The sequence below is a fragment of the Sturnus vulgaris genome, chromosome 4, assembly GCF_052056855.1.
Source record: "Sturnus vulgaris isolate bStuVul1 chromosome 4, bStuVul1.hap1, whole genome shotgun sequence".
NCBI classification, from domain to species: Eukaryota; Metazoa; Chordata; class Aves; order Passeriformes; family Sturnidae; genus Sturnus; species Sturnus vulgaris.
Genome location: NC_142246.1, coordinates 8,201,782 through 8,219,606, shown reverse-complemented (window position 1 = coordinate 8,219,606; position 17,825 = coordinate 8,201,782). Strand labels below are relative to the sequence as shown.

General features: G+C 35.7%; 1 protein-coding gene across 1 annotated transcript in view; it reads left to right on the top strand.

Annotated features, from left to right (window-relative positions):
- The window catches only part of POLN (DNA polymerase nu), an 83,144-nt gene that overhangs the window by 49,009 nt on the left and 16,310 nt on the right, over positions 1 to 17,825 (top strand). The window contains exons 17-19 of the mRNA XM_014895179.2: positions 3,750 to 3,881; positions 6,732 to 6,842; positions 10,496 to 10,574. Coding sequence (XP_014750665.2) covers positions 3,750 to 3,881; positions 6,732 to 6,842; positions 10,496 to 10,574 — 322 coding nt within the window. The remainder of the gene's footprint in view (positions 1 to 3,749; positions 3,882 to 6,731; positions 6,843 to 10,495; positions 10,575 to 17,825) is intronic.

Genomic DNA, 17,825 nt, shown 5'->3' with positions numbered 1-17,825 from the left:
CTGTTCAAACAGGGACACCTTGAGCTGTTTGCCCAGGACTGTGTCCAGATTGTCAATGTCTTCAATGCTGGACAAAGGCTTTTCAAGGCTCCACCACCTCCCTGGCAACCTGTGCCAGTGCTCACTCACCCTCACTGTATAAAAGTGTTCCCTTATGTTTGCTGCCATTTCTTCACAACTGGCAAAAATCTGCTGTTACCCATTCTGCCTAAGTCCTCACCAGGTCCTAGATAATTCAAGATGTTCTTCATACTTTCCAAAACTGCCTACTATTTCTTAAATGATGCCCAACTCTCCTTATGCTTCATACATGCTTAGAGTTACCTTTTCTGGGGAGGTAGATGCATGTATGTCATCAGCCTAGAAACTCTTGTGAAGTGGTTTCAGTGAACAGCTGACTAACTTTCTCTACAGAGGATGAGTTTTTTAAAAAGTCATTTAGGAAATGAGAGCCCTGGGCTGCAGACTTTGTGTAACTTGGAAACAATGTTACATCTTGGGTTCCTGGTTGTGAAGGCTTTCTAAGCCTTTTTTTGCACTGAGTCCTTGAACCAAAGGCAGAATCAGCTAGGATATTCCATTTATCATTTATGGCATTCAGTTGGAAAGAAATACATCAAATTCAGCTCTCCAGAATATCTATTTTATGTTTAGGCGTGTGTGTAGTTTATATACACGCACCTATAAGAGTATGTGTATATGTATATATATATATATATATATATATATATATGCATACATACCTGCATTTTTACATTAAGCTGTATTGCATTTAAAACCTCTGTGTTTAAAATCTGTATTAAAAATGCCCAGCACTAGTACCCTGCACTGTAAATTTGGACCTGCCTGTGCTGAGACTGGAGTCAAATCTTTTGATTTCTGACCTGAATGGTTTCATCACTGGGTTATTTTACAAAATGCCAGCATTATCACCCCATCCCCTTGGTCCATGCAAATGCTTCACATTTTCCTATCTCTTCCCTTCACTGTGGGTGGAACAGGCAGATACCAGATGTAATCAGATGAATCACCACCAGTTGAATGTCCTGTAGTTCTGTATATAGTCAGAAATGCCTCAGTTCCTGGGGCTCAGTGGAGCCTATGTCTGTCTGCTCATCTACAGAGAACTTTCATGTTTACATTTAAGCACAATACTGGCACTCCCTCACTTGCTCTAAAGATTTCAGTGCAGCAGTGCTTGCTATAAGTGTCTCCATTTACTTGTTTGCTTTGTGTCCCTCTCTCTCAAACAAGGGCAGTTGAAGCACCTCAAAGATAATAAGAAGTTTCCAGTTCATTAGAAGTGTGATCAGATCCTAATTAAGACATAAAATGATACCATTAAACCACTTAGATGGAAACTGGGCTGACAAAAAGTAATTGTTAATTACCTGAAATTGATGGACTGAATTCCACCCACGATTTTTCTCCCTTCAAAAGACAGCTCACTTTTCATTAAGGAGACATTTTGATACAACAGAAGAGTGTGAATAATACTTCTTTTAGGATTGAAAACTACAAAAACACGTAATGAGGAGCTTGCCTATATTATGCTTACAGGAGTTAATAAAAGCCTTTCATGTAGTAAATAGTAATCTTTTTTTATTTCTTTTTGTTTTCTTAGCTTTGGGTTACACTTGGTTTGTACATTCAAAGTATTTTCTTTAATTCTGAAGGATAATAAAGGAAGAAGAAGGTTGGTTATTAGGAAAAAGTTCTCACCCAGAGAGGGTGGTTGGGCACTGGAACAGGTTCCCCAGGGCAGTGGTCATAGCCAAAAGCCTGACAAGAGTTCAAGAAGCATTTGGACAGCACTCTTGGGGTGTCCTGTGCAGGGCCAGGAATTGATCCTTGTGGGTGCCTTCCAGCTCAGGGCATTCTATAAGCATTTTTGGTTGGTTTGGAGCATTTCAATTCACCTGCTTCTGCCTTAGTCATCTTATAGAACAAAAACAAGGCAACTTAAACGTCTGTAAAATATGGAATTCCTTCTATTCAATGGCAGTATGTTCATGCCCTGAGCTGACACGGGCTATTGCAATGTTTAAACAGAAACTAATGCTATTTTAATGTTTGAAAGATAATATTGCAGAATGGAGAACACTGAAACTCATAGGCTGCTGCTAATAATTCCCCGGGCACAGATAATTCAAGAAGAGTGCTCAGAGAAGGTTCAGCCTACTCCTGGGCTTTGCCTTGCATGGCCTGTGCTCCTGCATTGTGGTGCATGATCTGACACAATTATGTGGCTGTTCTTTCTCTGCTTTTTACTTCCCAGGAACTGCATTTCCCTGGGACATTTCAGACATCCTTGCTAACATTGTGCTTTAATTTTCCTAGTATTTTATGCAATTGTTCTGTGTATTAATAGTTCTTTAAATTGATAACATGGACGAACTTAGATGTTACAGCACTCTGAGGCAGCTACAGTATTCTCCTAGCTGTTAGCAAAGTGTGCTTTATCAGATAGATTTGTCATTTACTGACCCAGGAAGAAAACCCAAATTAATTTGATGTAAAAAAAAAAAAAAAAGAAAAGAAAGAGTACAGATTTATAATAGCTCAGCAAATGTCATCCTGGATGTCTGTGTGAATTTCTTTCTCTAGCACCTTGTCCAGACTGGTGTTCTTGCAGCTCAGTGCAGATCCTGGCGTGACTGAGAACAAAATGCTACAGGAATTGTTCTGAAATGCACATCAGCCTGACAGTGATGGCATTTAGGTGGCTGAAATCCTCTCTCTTTTAAAAGTGCTAGACAATTTTTCTTGACAGTCTTACCGTGACAATGACTATTCTGTGCCTTTGGTGCCTTGAGATGTCTCCTCTCAGCTTATGTTCTTTACAGACACAGTGCTGGTTCTGTGTTGTTGTGCAGCTGAAATAAATATATCTGCCTTTCAAACTTCCCATGGCTAATGCTGATGTATGTTTTATTTTTACTGGGACTGTTTGATTTATAAGTGAGTTTAAACTGTAGCTCTTTTATTATATTTTATTATATTTTTACACTCTGGAATATCTTCAGGTTTTTTCCACTTTTTCTTATAAATGCTCTTAGATCCAGCATAACAGATATTGTGCACCTATATCCTGTCCAAAAGCTATTATTCTTTTCTCTGTTGAAACACTTTTTCTATTTTTTCTTTTTCCATTTTTTTTCTTTTTCCAACCCTTTTATCTCAAAACTTATATTCAAATTTGTACTGACATTGAGGAGCCTAGGATTGAAATCTGTGGGACTCAGACTCCAAACATCCTTTCTAAATTCAGGCTAAATTCTAAAGTTTCTAGCTAAACTCAACATCAAACATCTCCATCCTTTTTTAGATTGTCATTATATTTGTGTTTGTTTAAAGTTAATTTCAAAACTTTATCTGCTCTTCAAAGTTTGGAGATTGCAACGCTGAACTAGTAAAATGATACTTAAAGCAACAGCATTGCTCTGTGAACAAAAGAGATTTCAACTGCATTAGAGGTATAAATTATAACTAGGAATTTCTTAATTGCATGCTTCTTATATACTTCTTATTAATTATATACTTAATCCAGGAATTTTAGTGAAACATTCAAGCTCAGGGTTAAGCATTTGTTTCGTTGCAATATGATTTTAGTGTATCAGATCCATCCTATTTAACAGAGGTAAGTAAAGTTAACTAATTCTACTACTTGTGCATGAACCAGTGCTATTGTATGTAGTGGTTTTCTGTTCTGCTTTATTGCATAATAGAGAAAATTTCTGTACCACCAGGTAAAGAACGTCTCGCTGACTGCTTGGGAATTACTCCTGTTCAAGCCAGTCAATTTATAGAGAGTTTTATGGAAAAATACAAGAAAGTACATGAATTTACAAAGAAAACCATTGAACAGTGCCGAAATAAAGGTAATCCAAAGCCTGTGACCATATTTTGTTTACCGATCTGCACTGTGTGACAGTGGTGAAGACAAGATTCAACTTGACCCAAATTCAGATAGTTACAGGACAACAAAAAAAGATGGAATATCCTTTCTTGGTGAATCAGGTTTGGGGTTTTTTTGGGTTTTTTTAAGTCCTAAAAAGAGCTGGTTAAGTCTGCCTTTTCTCAGAAAGATACTAACAGAATTAGACATCTGTTCTCAGAATGAACCCCACTTTATGTCAAGTTACACTGCATCATTTTGACATATAATGTACTCAAACAGAAAAAAAGCCCAAGGAATCTTCTGCCTAATAAATTGGGTACATGACGGCTGGACTGTGGAAGTTCAGTCAATTTACACGGCAAATTTTTTTAAACTTATTTTTTTCTTTGCATCAATCAGAATTTATGTTCTGGAAGTTCAGGTGGTAGCTGCAATGACAGATGTGTGCAAAGTGCTTCTGGAGCCAGCAGCTGCAAACTCTTCTTGCATCAAATTTGTTTTTAGTCTACATATTCATTTATATTTAGTGAATCCTAGGAGTGCAGTAATTTGAGAAGAGAAAACATAGCTGCTTGAAATATTGTCTTTTAAAAGCTAATTAGAAGAACTGTCAAAATTGAGTTCTTTTGCTTCCTAATAGAGCATGCAGTACTAAGACATTTTTTAGAAATAAATAGTAAATTTGCAATATAATATTACCCATCACTGTATGGGTGAGTGTCATGACAGAAACCTATAATTCACTTACAGTTATGAAAATTGGTGGTATTCATTTATTGTACTTTGTAGGGTCTCAAAATCTACTGGAAGTATGAAATGTCATTGTGTCACACATTTGCATTCCTTTGTTTATTAATATTTCTCAAAAAAAGTGAAGTCACCGAATATCCATTTTTCGCTGTAATTAAGCCCAACATAACATACCTAGTAAAATATTACACATATATTATGTATTTATGATATATTTAAAATAACTTGGCATTCTTTTCTTGAAAGTGAATGAATTTCAATAAACAGACTTCTGTGCAAGAGAATCTGGTTTATGAGTTCAGTAGACAGGAATGTCATGACAAATGTTCTGAAGTCCTCAAAGCACACTTGTCTAATTCCTTCTTAGTCCTTCTTACACTCCTGCCTATCAACCATTTTTAACCATTAATGACAGGAGAGCAATCTGTTTAGGTTGTACAAGCTTTAGAAATCCGCACCAGATCAATATTATTTAAGATTTTTCTTGCTAATCCACCCTGGATTCTAACTTTCCAACAAAAACATTCCAACCTATTGAGCTCATTAGATGGTAATTTTTCTTAACTTATCTGCAGTTCAAAGGTGAGGAGCACCTCCCTGACTAATATTATTTAAGTGTTATGAATGTAAGATAGTCCATGTAGACATGATAAGCATAGAAATAATTCTTTTATGAGGAAGATACTTGTTAATGTATATATTACTATACTGCTGTTGTTTTTTATTAAATTATTGACAAATTGAAAAGACTACATTAAGACCTCATTCAGGCATGCATTTGCAGATTAATCATTGACACCAGGCACCTTCTCTGCCACTGTTACACTGCATTATGGTGTTTGTTTGGGGATGCTGCTCAGTTATGAGGAGCCACACCTCAAAGGAATAAGGATATTACAGCAAATCTTATTTTACCTAAGAATACAATATTTCAAGAATTCCATCTCTAAATTCTGTTCTTCATGGAGAATGTTAGTTAAATTGGGAAGACTGATTTGCCAAAGAATACTCTAACTTCCAGATAGTTCTGTTCCTTGTTTCAAAACTTGTACTTCTGGTGTCAGTGCTCTAGGAAATGCACTAATTCACAGAAAGCTGAATTAATTCATCCTCTGCACACAAGCCTGGGTGTATGTTGTCCACAATAAGGTTTCTGTTTGAAGAGGTCTCCTCACCACTGGTCCTTGCACAGCAGAGGAGATGGAACTATGTCAGTCTGAACTTCCATGGTATCTAATGACAATTTGTGGGTAGTCAAGGTGATCAGAAATATAAATTTTTTCAAGATGTATTTTTAACATGGATGATTTTTCATTTTTCTTAAAATAAAAGCAGGAGTTTATTTTTGAAGATAAGCTAAGATTTTTGTGTATTATTTTGACAAGAGGTTCCTCTTATCTCTTTTCTTCTCTCAACTCCTCTCATTTGCTCTCCAAGTAGTTTTTTTAGCAAAATATGTCATTAGGCCAAACATAAAGCTATAACTGTGTTTTTATGTTTCTTTTAAACTAAAAAATCCCACCACTCTATAGTTAAGGAAGTTTGGCTGTGAAAGGAGCACAGAAATACTACATAAAGAAAAGGGAAAAAAAATGTAACTTTCTCTTCCCCCAAAAAATCCTATTTTATATTTCTGGGAAATATTCATTACTGATTTAATTACTCTACAAATTGATTTTTCTTTACTATTCCCAAGTAAACTATTCATGGTGTGGAAAGCTCTAATTACGGCTGCTAATAGATAGCTAATTCTGCCAGGTATTTATAGTTTCATCTCCCACAGAGAGAGTTTGCTGCTTTATCAGTAGACATTCCTAATAAAAATTTAACAGCCTTAAAGAACAAAAGTTTTCCTTGTATAACATGTACCAATTCTCTAAATGAAATAATTCTTAAATAAAAAATACAATAAGCATTGAAGGTTTAAATAAGCTCTGACTATTTTCAGAGGACAAAATATTAAATTGACTCAGGCAGCACATAATTACAAATATCTGTATCATCTTCAAAAAGAATGTTTGAAATGTAATTTTGATCACTCTATCTCACATGGCAGTAATTTTTATTTAAACCCTGCAAGGTTATGTGGTTTCCATCATGGGACGCAGAAGGCCACTGGCCAATATCAATGCTCAGGATTACAAGCTACGTGCTCAAGCAGAGAGGCAGGCTGTCAATTTTGTTGTTCAAGGTAAAGATCTGCCTCCCTCCCTTCCTGTCTACCCACCTGTCTCTATCCCTGCTTGCCTTCAGTGGGCAACAACTCAGAAGAATGAAAATTCCAGTAGTTGATTGGAGTAGGCATGAGTTTTACTGTGAAAAAGAAGTTAAAATTATATATTCCATCTACCTTGGAAATTGCCACTGAACAGAATAATATAATAATAATGATAATATTAATAGTAGCAACAGCATAGATGTTCTAATACACTGGAGTGCTCTGTGATAGTTAAATGCAGCTATTGATACAAACTATGTATAGAGAGAATATCTAGAATTCCATTCTTCAAATGCATTGTTTCTTTAAACCCTTTCCTTTCTGGTTTTTACAGCCTGTTACTCCAGAAGGGTTTCTGTGATTACGTTTCTTACAGATTTCAGCTTTTATTTTGCCAGATAGCTTTAGTTTCAGAAATAGAGAATGTTACATTAATTGTGCATTGTTATTATTTGTTTTGAAATCCAGCTCATTATTTGCAGAAATTTTCAAACTTAATTCTGTGGAGGGCAGAAAAAAGGTGTTTTTCCCACAGAAAAACATTTAACATAGAGATTGGAAATGTAAAAGTCAGCATTCTGTGCTCACATGTTAGTTAATCTGATGCAATAACATGCTCTAAGTCACTTGAGGTTCAGGCGTGTACAGAATTGAGCCACCCAAAGGAAAAAAAACCTGAGCTGTCTGCCCACAACTGAGATCCCTCCTACCAAACTGTCCCTTAGAAGAATTATTCTTTTAATTGGATAATGCTGACGGGGTTTTCCTTGAGTTATTCTGGAAGCGTACAATTTACAGGCAAGGAAAAAGTGCTTTCTAGACATGGTGATGGCTTGCTCCTTTTAATGTTATTTGAATTTTCCTTTTGAAAGTATCACTTTCCTCTCTAAATATTATTCATTTTAATGTTTCATTTTTTAAATGACTTAAGTATTTATGTCATGTTTGACAGTCCTTAAGTACTGTCTCTGCAAAGAAACCTACAGATCTAGAATTCTAATTCTAATTCTCATTCTGAGTCCTGCAGAGCACACAGTGTAGCACTGATAAAGAGACTCAGCCCTCTGAGCAGCATTTGCTGTGTCCATCTGTCCCAAGAGCTGGAGCAAGGCTGTCACAGGACTGTCTATGGAACACTCACTTACCTATAATAATAAAATTGTCAGATTTCACTGTCAGTTCAAGTGATAGTAGAGGACAAATCCAATTAAAATAATGTCATTGTTACTCAAAATGGAATATTAAAGGTGTGGTGAATCATGGATTAAAAACTAAAATATTCAGTATTCCCAAATTTTATTAAAAAATTCCTTTTAGACTGCCATGATGTTTTAATTTTAATATTTCAGCTAGAAGATAATATTTGAAGACTATAAATAATAAAACCTTTTATCACATTTAGTGTACTAAACTGCATTTAATATGTGTTTTATAGTTATACCTAATAGTCTAATTAATTTAAGTAATTTACATTGTGATTATGGTAGCAGCAGCTGAAAGTAGAACACTTCAGATGCATGACAATATTGAGAGGAATGTAGAATTGCAGCTTTGAATTATTACAATTTCTCATACTTCTTTCATAGTATTTTTTCTCTTTTTGGGTATTTTCCAGCTCAATAGTTTTCACCAATGTACAGCATATTATTCTTCAGTTATTATTCAGTTGTACCTATCCCCATAGAGCAAATAGTTCATTTCATCTTTAATTATTTATTTATAATTATTTTCTTTTTTAAAAGTTTAAAATAGGATACCTCTAAAAATCATATTTCAGTAAAAATTATTTTGATAATTGTTTCAAATTTTATTCCTCTACAATGTTTCATCAAGAATATATCTAGAACATCTCTTTTGTGATGTACTAAATGCTCAGTATAGTTTTCTTCTCACCATCACTAAGAAGATATTTACCTGACCATTGCTGAAACATCCTTTCTTACTTTTGATATCAGTTGTCCCTTTTTGGGATGTGTTGAATAATTTGACACATCATTTGAACAGGAAAACAAGATGGGTATTTGAGGCTAAGCCTGCAGTCAGACATCGCCATCTCGATGCTGAGGGTCTGCACGTGGTAGAGTTAATGAGCAAAACAGTCTCAGCACGGGGTTCAGAGGAGGCAGTTGGTCGTGGGTGACTGTGGAGAAAGAAGAGATGTTAAGCCTTTGTCCTTGTTCTCTCAGATATTCTTCCCTAGCCAAAAGGCTCCACTGTATACTGGGGGACAGCAGGTACAACCTCACTGACCAGTCATTGTCCCACTCTGCCCTGCACTGCTGTGGCCCCACCTCACATCCTGTGTGCAGTTTTGGGTGCCTCAATATCAGAAGGACATCAAACTGTCAGACTGTGTCCAGAGGAGAGTCACCAAGATAGTGAAAGGTCATGAGGACACGACTCACAAGGAGCAGCTGAGGTCCCTTGTGTTGTTCAGCCTGGAGAAGAGAAGGTTGTGGGGTGACCTCATCACAGTCTACAGGTTCCTAGGGGAGAGTGGAGGGGGAGATGCTGAGCTCCTTCTCTAGTAACAGCTGTAGGTCCTGAGGGAATGGCATGAAGCTGTGTCAGGGGAGGTTTAGGTTGGATATCAGGATAAGGTTCTTCACCCAGAGGGTGGCTGGGCAGTGGAAGAGGCTCCCCAGGACCGTGGTCACAGCCCCAAGCCCGACAGAGTTCAAGGAGTGTCTGGACAATGCTCTCAGCCATATGGTTCAGATTTAGAGTCCTGCAAGGAGCTGGAAGCTGGGGAGTTGGACTTGATGATCTCTGTGTCCCTTCTGATTGGAGATATTCTGTGATTCTCTGATTACCTCTCAGCAGAGTATCCTTGTCAGTTGGCTACCTGGCTACCTGTTCTCTGCCCTTATTCTGGAAGTTAAATAATTTGGAAGAAAAAATTCAGAATTCATTGAGTTACAGGGTTGTAAAGAGGACCATGATCTAGGATATTTAGGATGTTTAATGGGACAAGAAGGATTATTGCTTGTACTCAAAGGATTATTTCTATATTTTAGCAGATAAATCTGTTGTGTAAAATGTTCGGATCAGAACAAAGCCCTTCACCAAACTGCAGGTCTGGAGAATTTTTCTGCCCCTTGATGACCAGACGTGTCATCTATTCTGGGCCATGACACTGCTTTATGCACCACTGCTCTTAACAGTGTAATGTAATGAATTACATTACATACACATGGAAATACCAAAAAGTGCAAAATTAAGGCTCCAAATTGAAATGCAGCTCTGAAACAATGTTCTGACCTTTTGTGACATTAAATTTTAATTGATTAATAGGTAAATTTTAATTAAAGCTTAGAGATAGATAATTTCTTACCTTTTTTATAGAAAGCAATTTTTCAACATATAGTCATGAATGATAAATTCATCTTTAATTAGCACAAAATTTCATATTGTTATTTTCTAGTTTTAATTAACATATAATTACTTCCTCTGTTATTTATTTATCTTATAATCTGTTTCACATATTACATTAACCAAATCTGCTAGTTTTGAAAATTCTTATGATTCAGAATCTTCTGATGTTTGTTGTTCCTATGCCATAGTCTGAAGAAGAGCATTTTCCTTTTGCATGCTTTCAATTAAAAACAGATCACTTTCTTTCACAGGCTCTGCAGCTGATCTTTGTAAAATGGCTATGGTGAAGATTTTTGCCTCTGTTGTCACTTCTCCAACTTTAACAGCCAGGTTAGTAATGAATGACTGCGAAATTGTTTGGTTTTAAAACAAAATTACTTGAAGTGAATATGTTTCTGGTGTTTTAAGCAGCTCTAGAACTACCATGTGTACCTCTGAATCTTTTAATAAGCAAGGACATGTGGAATGGTTTTATACATTTAAAGTTATATCTTTGTGCTTAAATGACTAGATCTGCAAATGCATCCCAAGGCGTTGAAGTGCCCTGGGGTCATTTAAACTTGGTCAGATCTAATTCAGTTGTAGTTCTGCACCTTTGAAATCCAGCCCACTGATCATATCCTTCCTGTATTTGAGTGTATTGTACAGTGGGAATTGAACATTCAATGGGCTGGGAAAAAAAACAGGAATCAGGAAACCAGTGCTCAAGCAAAATAAATGAACATTTTTTTATTCTTGCATAGATGGCTTTTCTTTAAAGAAAAGCTCAGTCATCATGATTCTCTTCTGTTATGACTGCTCAGAGTCGGATGGGAGATCACAGAATGTCCTCAGAGAGTTTTATGCCAGTAGCAGAAATAATGAAGTCTACTTTTCCTGTGGAGAAGTTGGTCCAGACAGCCAGTGAGCATTATTATTTGCTGCAATAGAAAGAGACTTTGAAGTCAAACATGTAGAAAAAAACCCAAATAACTGGTTTCTCATCTTTGGTAATGCAAAGGTTTTGTAGCAAACAATCCAGTAGAACATGAATTGGTGCAGTAGACGTTCAGACAAAAGCAGAATAGTGCAAGTAGTGCAGAACATCTATGTTTCTGTTGTCATCTGCAACAGAAGATAGATGATAATTAGCTGTAGCAATCACGCATTGAGGACTTCTGTGGGTGTTTAGCTCAGTACATAGAAATAGAGTTTGTCCTTCCAAATATACTTGGCAATTATGGATATTATCTAACCCTATAAGTAATTTGTGTGTGTTAGTGTGTGTATCATTTGCACACAGCAGTGTTGTCTTATTTGATCAATATTTGAAAATAAATGTTCTAATTACAAATAAAAGTTCAATTTGTTAAATTCAAAGTAGTTGGACTCGTTCCTATGCTAAAAATAAAACAACTTCTAAGTGACTCTTAAATGTTCTTGCAACTTTTTAAGCAAAATACTACATTATTTAAAAAAAAAAAGTAAGTAGCCCACTACTACAAATCTGAAAAGGGAAATTGTTCTTCGGTGGAGATCCTGCGTGCACTCAGACATTGATACATTTATGCATTAAATGTTGGATGATGCACTATCATATATTGCATTGTACACTTTCAGGCAAATTGTCTGCACTGATTATAAATCATTTTGCTACCTGACTTGAATGAAGAGCCCAGAATCTGTCAGGTGTGGTATGGATGAACATTTCTGCAGCAATAGCAGGCATAACTGATTTAGATGAGTGATAGAGGAGCCACCAACAGCCTTTAGTGGAGGAGGCAAGTGGAGGTGGTGCAAGGGCAAAGAACATACTACATTCTGTAGTTCCTGCCTGGCACACAGATCTTTAGGTTCAACTACTGGCTGTTTGTTGTAATTCTGAGAAAGCCAAAGTTTATTGCTACTAATGTCATGTCTGATTAAGCTTGTCAATGTTTTTTTCTCTCAGCAGAAAATTTTACTGGGGTTTTTCTTTCTCAAAACTATTTCTTTTAAAGAAGTAATGTCACCAAACGGCTAAGGAGGTAACAGACATGGAGAAGTATTGGAGCTGTACATGTTGAAATTCCTGGTGTTGTGAAAGCATAGGGGAATGGTTACACCAGATAACAGAAAAACATCACTGCCTATCCTGCTTGTTCCTATCATAAATATCACAGCTGGAAAAGACCAACACTGCAGGGGCATTTATAAAGGATAGACTGTTTTAAACAGGGGTTTTGAACTTCTGCCAGCAGTTAACAACAGGATGGCTTTGCTAGAGGAGAGTGTTTTAGTAGTCAATAATGGCTCCTTGCTGTAATATTTAGTAGGTACTTACAGGCCAGGCTTGTCAGAAAAGCACAATCAATGCCTTTATAAATTCCGTGAACATTTCCCTGCTTGGACAGTGGCATTGCAAAACATCAGAAGGATCTTGGCAAAGGTGTATGGGACTGAAACTTGAAATATTGTGTTTCTGCTTGTCTGTCAGGTGACATTCAGTTAGTTATTTTTTCAGTGGTCTGTTTCTTGATTTTCTTATCAGTCAGGTCAGGATAATGATTCTAACATCCTTTATAAAGCCTTTTGAAAAATATTGTTGAAAGGAAGCGTGGACATAATTGGTGCTATTGTAACAGTGGGAATGTACAGTAGCTCTTGCAAAATGAGAAATATAATCAATCTCCTATTATCATCCCATCAGATCATATTCATTCCAAAGATAGCGCACTACTATCTTTTCTTGTATCTTCATCCCCTTGTAAGTATCTTTATTTCCCTGTTAGAATTTCTAATTTTGGAAATGGGATTTTCACTTTGAACAGCATATCAAAGAGAAAAATCATTTTTACATGCTTCAGAAGTGATTATGAACATTTACACTGGGAGACAATATCCTATTAAGCATAGCTAGGTTTTGCCTAACGCTCAACATTTTGTCTTCTTTATGTTAGAAATAAAGAAAAAGTAATTCTAAATAAATTCTTACAGTTTTAGTGTTAGTTTGCAGGTATGCTTGCAGTCTTCACTTACAACACTGCATTCATTGTTCCTGTGCTGGAGGCTGTTCAGCAGTGAGTAAGCTCTGACCCAATAGTGTGAAGCTTCATTTTTGTGTGACTAGCAGTCAGTAGATTTTCAGTTATTGTTTGCACATATGATACTGTATTTGGAAGTCAGAAAGGTGATGAGGTTACATTTTCATGTTGCTTCATCACAGAGGTGTGCTTGATGGAGCAGTATATTCCACTGTGACTGATCTATTCTGTCAATTAGCAGGCTCATTTTTCCCTTTATGTTTCTTTATCCTTTAACTCAAATACCAGCCTAGCAGCTTATGTGGTTGACAATAATAAGTCAATCAGTTGGACTCGATTTTACAGAAATCAGGAAAAGTAGTATTAAATGTAACATATATAATACAGATCTAATATTAGCATGGGTTGACTACTGGCATCAGTGTTAATATCTCTGCATTTTGTGTGGTGCTGACAAGTAATAAAAATTTTTCAGACTTCTCCCATATTACATAGATCTTTCTTAAGATGTTGTTCTGCTGCTGCTGGCCAAGTTGCTCACTGAAAATGTGCTACTAGCATAAATTATTGAAGTGCCAGCTTTTACCTGTCTGATGCAATCCACAGAACCTCCACATGATGTTTCCTGCAGACAAATGATAGCAGAGAAACTTCTGAAATGAGATCAAGGCATACAGTAGCAGCTGAAAGAAAGATTTATGGATTTGATAAGAGTGCAAAGGTAAACTTGGTGAACTCAGATAGACAGTTGTAGTTCTTTTCGGTGTTTAAAACATTACTGCAGTGACAGTCACATGGAAATTTGGTGAGAGAGAAGGATGCTGGAGAACTGTGAAGGAATTGCTGCCTATAGCATTGCTTGTACATATTTCATTTTTTTAAGCTGAAGAAGCACTGATGTTACCCAGAGTCTACCTGGTATTACATGGACTTCTCAGTATCTCAGCAACATGCACGTGAATTTTGACAAGTCTACAGAATTATTGAGTAATTTGGTGTGGATCCACCAATTCTGCTTTTGCACGAAATTATTGTTCCTTCAGCACTGGACATGTGCCACAAACACACAGCTTTACTTCTCAGCATGTCTGGAGCCTAGTTAAAAAGACAGGTTCAACCACAGGCCAAATATAAAGGAGTGATCTGAAAAGGAGAAACCACCAGAAAATAAAAGCAACAGGTTTATTTCCTTGGTTGGTCCCAGGTGCTTTTCAACAGCAGTGGATGTTGGAGTTCTGTATCTCTTCCTCAAGGAACGAACACCTTAATCAACCTAATGATTTTCTGTGCTGGTAAGCTGTAAATGCAACTCACTTTTACAGCTAAATCAGTTAGAAACAGCTCTTACTGTCCCAGCAACAAGTATTGTCTTATGTGACCTGCATTTTTTTCAGGTACAAGTCATGACAAATCACAAATGATTCATTTCTTGAAAGTGGCTTCAGTTTTAGTTCAACACAAGAATCTAGAGGCATTTTTATAAGGTGTGTAGGGATTCAATTACTTTTCTTTATTATTTATTATTTACTTTATTATTACTGTATTGTTTAATTTATTACTTTATAAACTGCTTATAATCTCTCAGATTCATACAAGAGAGCATATTAATAAACCCAACTTCCTGATTACATCATAGTTTGAAACAAATACATTAAATAAAATTCTTAGTGCTGCTGCTATGAGTGTTGGTCTTCTTTAATTCTGGGAGTAAATCTTATGTCCCTTTATCTGTTTCTTCAGGAGTTAAAGAACTGTTTTTACTCATGTTTCTTTTCTACCAGTTTACCAGGATTTTCAAATAAATGCTTTTTGCTCTGATATTCCCACTCAGTATATGCCCAAACTTCCTTAATGTATTAACTCTAGCAAAATGGTTAACTTTTATCCTTAGCCTAATACTGGAGAAATTGAACCACAAGGAAAAGATAAGTTTTAGATTCTGCTTGAGAGGAAAATAAGATTGTTGTTTCACAGACAAATGCTTTTGTTTCTGTAGCAGAAGGAAACTTCCAAGGTCATATTGCATTCTCCATAGCTGTTGTCCAATATGTAGCTCTTTTCCTCCCAAAGTAGCCAAATAACATTGAATTTCTATACAAGCTGTAACTTAGAAAAATCATCCCTTTCCTCAAAGCAGTATTTTGCATGTATCCACAAGATGGTGAGCTGTTACCTGAACACTTCATTCTCAGTGAGCCAGTGCAAGTCAGATTAAGTTATTCTTTATAGAAAGAGCCAAGTATATTTAATATGCTGAAATATCATAGCCAAAAAGGACATGCATGGTGTAGCAGGTTTTTCATTATTCCTTTATGTAAGACATTCAACGCAAATAAATACATTTCATTTGTGAAACCCTTTTGTAGGTCACCTTTTAGATTGGTATGTTTTCAAACATTTTGGATACATGCAAAAATTCTATTATCTTTAATTAGCCATCTGTTCAGTTTCCCAGTCTTCATGATGTAGCTGCTGAGAAAACCCATTTCACTGGCTAGCTGATTTTTTATGGTTAAAATGTTAATATAATTTGATCTTCATAATGAAAACACTGAAAGAGGTAGCTTAAAGTTAATGCAAGTAACATCTATTCAGGCATGATATATATCCTAAGCTATAACTTTTATATTGCAACATTACGAATCCACATAGGTGCAGCTTCAAAAAACATTTTAAAAGGGAAAATTCTACAAAATATTACAATATGCTAATAATCTTGTTCCTTACTTAAATGACAATAGGCATTGTGTCCACTAGAATCTGTAGGCTTCTGTGGGGAAACCGTGGCACAAACCACAGGTATTATTAGTCGTTTCAGAAAATAAATGAATAGTGTTTCAGTATAGGGAACGTAGATATTTCTAGGAGGAATTTGATCCAGCTTCCATCTGGTCCATTATCACTGAGTGTGGCCGGTAGCAGATGCTTCAGGAGGGGGGTGTAAGATTTGTAGTAGAGTAGCCTGTCTGTCTTTTCATCTTCCTCTGCTTGTGGGGATGAGTCTAAGTTCTGAAATGTATGATTTAAAAGTTGTCCCACAAAATTATTGTATGTCATCATTTCTAAATGTTCTTGAAATCCGTGCAAATGTTTGTTACATGAGCAGCCATTCTGGCTTTTTTCTGGCAAAATGTTTCATTACGTGCCTTTTAAGTCAATATTTTATTTTATTAAATAGTACTTTATTAAGTGTGAATGTGTCAATTTTTCAAGTGATTAAATTCTTTTCTTTAATTTAAAAAACTTGAAACATATTTCCATTTGTTTTTTGGTTTTGATGACTTGGGTTTTGCTTTTTTTTCCATGTTCCCCCATTTGTCTGATTTCAAAACACCTTATTGGTTTTATTTTTTTTTCCTAACCACTTAACAGTTTTTATACTTTATGGGTTTGTTTTTAAACTTCATATGCAAAGCTTTTAACTCCCATATCTGTGTACTCCCATATCTGCAATTTTGAGGTCTCGCCTTAGGCATTTATTGGTTTCAAATTCAAAACAAAAAATGTGGTATTACTAGTTGGATTATTATTTTATTGATTGGTTTGATTATATCAAAAAAGGGGAATAACATAGGATGAGAGACAAGGATATCAATATTTGGGATATAAAATCTGATAGCTGTTGTCTGACTTTCATTTCAATGCAAAGGTATAGTCCTTTTTTAAATAAGATGATAACCTTGTGGGAATAGAACATGAGAAATATTAAAAAATATTTTAAGAAATATTTTATAGAATATTTTTTAAAAGTATTTCAAAGTTTATTATGCTACCAAGTGATCATTAATGCCCTATTTAAAGTGGTGTACTTTTAGTAACTCTTTAATGTTTATATTTTTAATGTTCTTATATAAATACTTAGCTACTAACATTGTTTTAAATTCTCAAGATATATTATAGGAATTTTTTCACTAGAATTTTTGCTCAAACCATTGAGTTATGAAGGATTTAAAATAATTAATCTTCTTCGCTCCTTTTCCAAAGAAAATCCTTTTGCTTTAGGAAATCTCTGTTCAGATATGACTTAATTCTCAGTGCATCTTCAAGTCAGAGGTAAAATATGTCATTTGTTGTGGAAATTTTACACTGGAGTGCTCTAGTTCAGAATCAGACCTGTCATCTTTTCCTGCACCATTTTTCTCTGAAGATGTAGGAGTTTGCAACAGGAACCATCTTAAATTTTAGTCTGGGCTCTCAGCCTGGCTCTTGGTCAGAATAAGGTGCCCTCAATTCCTTACAGAATTATAGTATCAGTTAGGTTGGAAAAGACTTTTAAGATCATTGAGTCCTGCTTTATTATACATGATGATCAAACCCTCTTTTTTAAAACTTTTCTAGTTGCCCAGTTTTAAACCTTATTTTAATTTATTTTCTATTCAAGTTCTTAAAACAGACAACTCAATGCAATAGAGAATCATAGAATCAGTTAGTTTGGAAAATACCTCTAAGGTCATTGAGTCCAACTGTTAACCGGGCACTGCCAAGTCCACCACTAAATTCTTGGTGTTTTATATTTTATATTATCTTCCTACAGACCAGTCTGGAAACTTAAACCATGTTATGCTTTGTATGTGTTGTT